Below are 4,350 nucleotides of genomic sequence, written 5' to 3' on the forward strand. Positions count from 1 at the left end.
GGACCGTCCATTTCATCTCTGTGATCTCTGGTTGCTTCTCTGCTCAGCCCTGGGTTCTCAGTCCAGCCTCCCTTCTGTTCTTGGTTCTCAGCTTCAGGAGAGTTCTGAGGGAGGAGCTGGTCCCAGTCTGGTTCTGGCTCCCAGTGTTCTCCTTCCTCAAAGTCCACAGTCACCATGAAGGTACCAGCTTCCTGCTTCAGAACCTGCTGCTCTTCATCTGGACTGATACAGAGTTCCTCCTGTTCTTCTTTCAAGAGTGGAGGATCTGGTTCTTCCTCTGGGGGTTCTGGTTCTTCCTCTGGAGATGGAGGTTCCTCTTGTTCCTCTTTAATCTGTAAATATTCTGGTTCCTGCTCGTCTTCTGATTTCTCTGGAGGACGTTGTTCTCCCTCTGGAGGGTGTGGTTCTCCCTCTGGAGGGTGTGGTTCTCCCTCTGGAGGGTGTGGCTCCTCCTCCTTGCAGGCATAACGCTGTGGGAGTTCTGGACAGAGAGACAGAAGAAAAGCTGGTTAAAGTGACGAGAAGAAGACAAACAAAAGATTCTGAATGTTAAATCGAGCCAGGAACCACACACGGTTCCACTTTCAGAAATAAAAACAGGCAGACATGTTGTCTGACTCAGTGCCCGTCTCAGTGCCAGTCCCAGGCCCAGATAAACAAGAAGAACTTGGATGTGAAACATGGCTCCAGACTCAGTTTTTTTTTTTAAAGCTGGGCGATATTACCAAAAAATGATATCATGATATATTTTTATAATGATCTCACAGATGACATTCCACATTTTTTGCCTTTTAAGTTTTTTTGTTGGATTTGCCCAAATAAATATGTAACTTTTTATGAACAGATTTGTCGCGTCTCCTCCCTGACCAGACACAACATGCTTGCGTGACTTGCAGAATATGGCGGTCTGATCCACATCTTCTATTTTAAAACCAAAAAAATTCCAAACTACAGAAGGAGCTCCTCTTTTTGGAATTAAGTAAGAACTCTCGGGAGGTATTTCCGCGTTGTGCTTCGCCATGTTTGCTTGTTCAGGTCGCACTTGCAGCGATTCGCATTTCTTCTTCTTCTTTGTTTTAATGGCGGTTGGCAAACAACATAGGAAGCATTACCGCCACCAACTGGTAAGAAGCAAGGAACCACATAGCGCCTCGCGCTGCACATCTCAGGCTCTGTTAAATTACGTCATCATATGATATCGCAATATTAATTTTTCCATCGGTGTCAAAAAATCCACCGGTCTTACCATAAATGAGACTATATGGCACCCCGCTAGTAGAAACAAAGTCAAGTATGGATCCGATTCGACACCAACGACCTTTTAACTGCCTGGCGCTTGCATCTGTAGCAGTATGGTCTGGGGACCATGAATGCACCACATAAGTGCCTGTTTCCCATTGGCTCTGGAGCCTGCTGACATCATATAAAGGCGCCTCACTGACCTATCTGACATCACATTGTTTGCCTTCTGGTCTAAATTCTGTGTTGGTTGGTGCTGTACATTGGCTGTGCACAAATGCGCTTGTGAATGCTGCACGAAGGACACTCTCTCTCCTGGTAGGAAGTTTCTCCCATTTTCTGTGCGTTTGTTAGCTTAGCTTTAGCTTAACCTCCATTGTTTTAATAGGTTTCCTGTAGCAGTTTGCCTGGTCTCCCCAGTTATAGGAGCTACATTTCTTGGGCTCAAGTGGTAAGTTTAATGTCCATTTTTCTCGGTTTTAAATTAAATTTTTTAACAGTATTTATTCCTGTTCAGACGCTGCTGTTTGCCCTTTGTGGGCTTCTTGCCCGTCGTCCCACATCGGATTTGTTTGTGACGCCCAGCTTCAGCTGACGCTTGCGCTGGTGCTGCTCTGCGGGCGTCCCGTTTTCTTCTGTGGCCCTGTTGATTCATCTCGGCTTCAGGACGGAACATTCAATGCGCTAAACTTACTGCTGCTGGGCCACCTGTTGCAGTCTGGACCTAATTGTTTTTAACCTGGGTATATGTGTGTATGCAAATTGAACGTGTTCTAATTTATTTTGTTTGTGACAGGGCTGTAGCCAGCTCTTGGTGGTGGTCCTTCTTCTGGTTTGTGGTGCACTATTTTTCTTATTTGATGCTGTGTTGTTTGTTTAGTTTGCTGTGTTTTGTTTAGGCCACTACTCTGTTCTCCCTGCAATCCCAGAGTTGAGCTGTTAAACTGTCTAGCGTGTGTGAATGATCGTGGTTTTTAACATAATTTATATTTTTAATCAGAAACGGACATAACAATAAAATTATTTTTAAACTGCAGGAAATTGTCTCTGGCCTTGTCTGTAATGAGTCTGCGTGCCTTAAAGGTAATTTTAAAGTGGGGCTGTTGCAATAAATTTAACATTTTCTGCGACACACGTGCTGCCACACATCGATAACATCAAACCCAAACTTCTACGATGTGAAAGTGGGATGAAACATGACACAAAGTCACTCTGATAAACATCAGATAAGGATCTGATTTGGTTCCACAGAGGAAAGTGACCTGGAATGGATTTAAAGAAACTGGATTTGTCATGTTCAGACTGTCATAAATCGGATTTGAGCTGCTGCAGCCTTAATGACCCCCAGCTGGTTTGTGGCCCTCTGCCATTTTGTTTTTAAGTGATGTTTCTTTTAACTATGAGTTCTGTCAGTAATTACTTATATCTACTTGTAAAGTTTTATATTGTTTAGATGTTTTAAATCGGTTTTATTTCATCCTTGATTGATCTTTAGATAATTTCCTATTAATTCCTTCCTTATTTCCTGCTAGAAGGTCAGCCCCTCCAGGTTGTAAACTCAACATTTGTTCATTTTTGAAGGTTGAACTTTGTTTACAGTTTTACACAAACTCAGATTGTTTGACATCTGTGACTGAATGAAAGACAAACTGAGCTCCACACCAGTTCTGTGCAGGTTTATCTGTGGATTCCAGCTGAGAACCTGCTGGACATCAGCCTCCCGGTGGTTCCTTCCCTCAGTCTCATCCATCAGTGAAAGCTGCTCCTCATCCCAACTGATACAGTTCCCCCTGTTGTGGTGGCTCTGGTTCCTCCTGGTCCAAACTGGGGTGGTTCTCCTGGTTCCTGAGCTGCTGGTCAGAGGGAACCTCCTCCTTCTTGGAGACTTTAAGTTGTGGGAGTTCTGGATAGTCAGGCAGAAGAAAAGTTGATTAATGTAACGAGAAGAGAAAATTTAATCCTTGGAATCTTAATTTGATTTGGAAATCTAACTGCAGCAGCTGAGGAGCCTCCATGGAACAACACCACTGCAGGTGTTTGGAAGTTTGATTTACCAGTCAGCCACAACATTATGACCATCAACTCCAGAATCAATGTTTTGACGAGTAAACGTTCCACCTGATTGAAAAACACAAAAATAAAAACATGGTTTATTTATCAGGGAATTGAGCTGGCACTGAAACTACACGCTGTTTAGAAAGCAACAAAAATTTAAAAAGTACCAATGCTTCAAATTTCTGGGGCCTGTTTAGGAATGATAGGAAGAACTGAGAGCCTCCTATAGATTCCTATGGCAGCCATCTATTCTTGTCCACCTCTAAAAGGGTCTCTATAGTTTATATAGTTTTTATTCTTCCCTCAACTTTAATGCGGTCCGAGCAACATACCCACACAAAAGTTATAGCGAAACGACCGGCTCTGTCTCAGGATGTGTGCTATTACTTTTATGGGTGTTTTGAGTTACCATGGCAATGTAATTCACAAAAAACGCCATTAAAACCCAATGCAAACCAATGAGCTGAACTCTCAACTGACAGAGTGACCTAGAGTGAGGCGCAGCCTGACCGCAACATGTTTTCTTAACAAACAAACTCTGAGACAAAGCCCCATTGCATACTGAATGCTAAAAAAAGAATCAAGCTAACAAGGTGAAAATTGAGACCAAAATTTGTGCGTTCTAACTCGGAAACCGTGTAACATATGGTGAAACTTCACAGCTTAAACCCTCATGGGTCAGGGATCCGTGCAAGGGATTTCAAAGTCACAAGGTCAAGGGTCAAGGCCACCGGACCCCGTGAGCTCTAACTCTGTAAGCGTGTATGGTAGGAAGTTCAAACTTCACAGCTAGACACCTCAGGGGTCAGCCAGATGGATTTCAAGGTCAAAGGTCAGGATCACATAAAAGAGAAAGATGCAACTCTAAAACCATGTCCCGTAGGGTAGTCAAACTTCAAAGATGGACACCTCATGTGTCAAGGATCAGCCCTTTATGATGCCTGTCTACAACTGATCAGCTTTTGGAGTCATCCTCATTCAGTAGAAAACGCACAAAGTGATGTAGGCCCCTTCAAAGTTTCTCCAGGAACTTTCTAGTTTAGGTATATTGTAGTT

At 43.3% G+C, this 4,350-nt stretch overlaps 1 protein-coding gene and 1 long non-coding RNA gene across 2 annotated transcripts in view; one reads left to right on the forward strand and one right to left on the reverse strand.

Moving 5' to 3' along the window:
* LOC108229450 (cilia- and flagella-associated protein 251-like) overlaps nt 1–4,350 on the reverse strand; it is a 17,288-nt gene that overhangs the window by 1,212 nt on the left and 11,726 nt on the right. The window contains exon 2 of the mRNA XM_037981373.1: nt 5–481. Within this exon, the coding sequence (XP_037837301.1) occupies nt 5–481 (477 nt within the window). The remainder of the gene's footprint in view (nt 1–4; nt 482–4,350) is intronic.
* LOC108229454 lies at nt 1,435–2,073 on the forward strand. The gene is made up of 3 exons (XR_001808298.3): nt 1,435–1,557; nt 1,628–1,690; nt 1,757–2,073. It is a non-coding gene; the product is annotated as an uncharacterized LOC108229454 (long non-coding RNA).

This window comes from Kryptolebias marmoratus, linkage group LG18 (assembly GCF_001649575.2).
Source record: "Kryptolebias marmoratus isolate JLee-2015 linkage group LG18, ASM164957v2, whole genome shotgun sequence".
Lineage (NCBI taxonomy): Eukaryota > Metazoa > Chordata > Actinopteri > Cyprinodontiformes > Rivulidae > Kryptolebias > Kryptolebias marmoratus.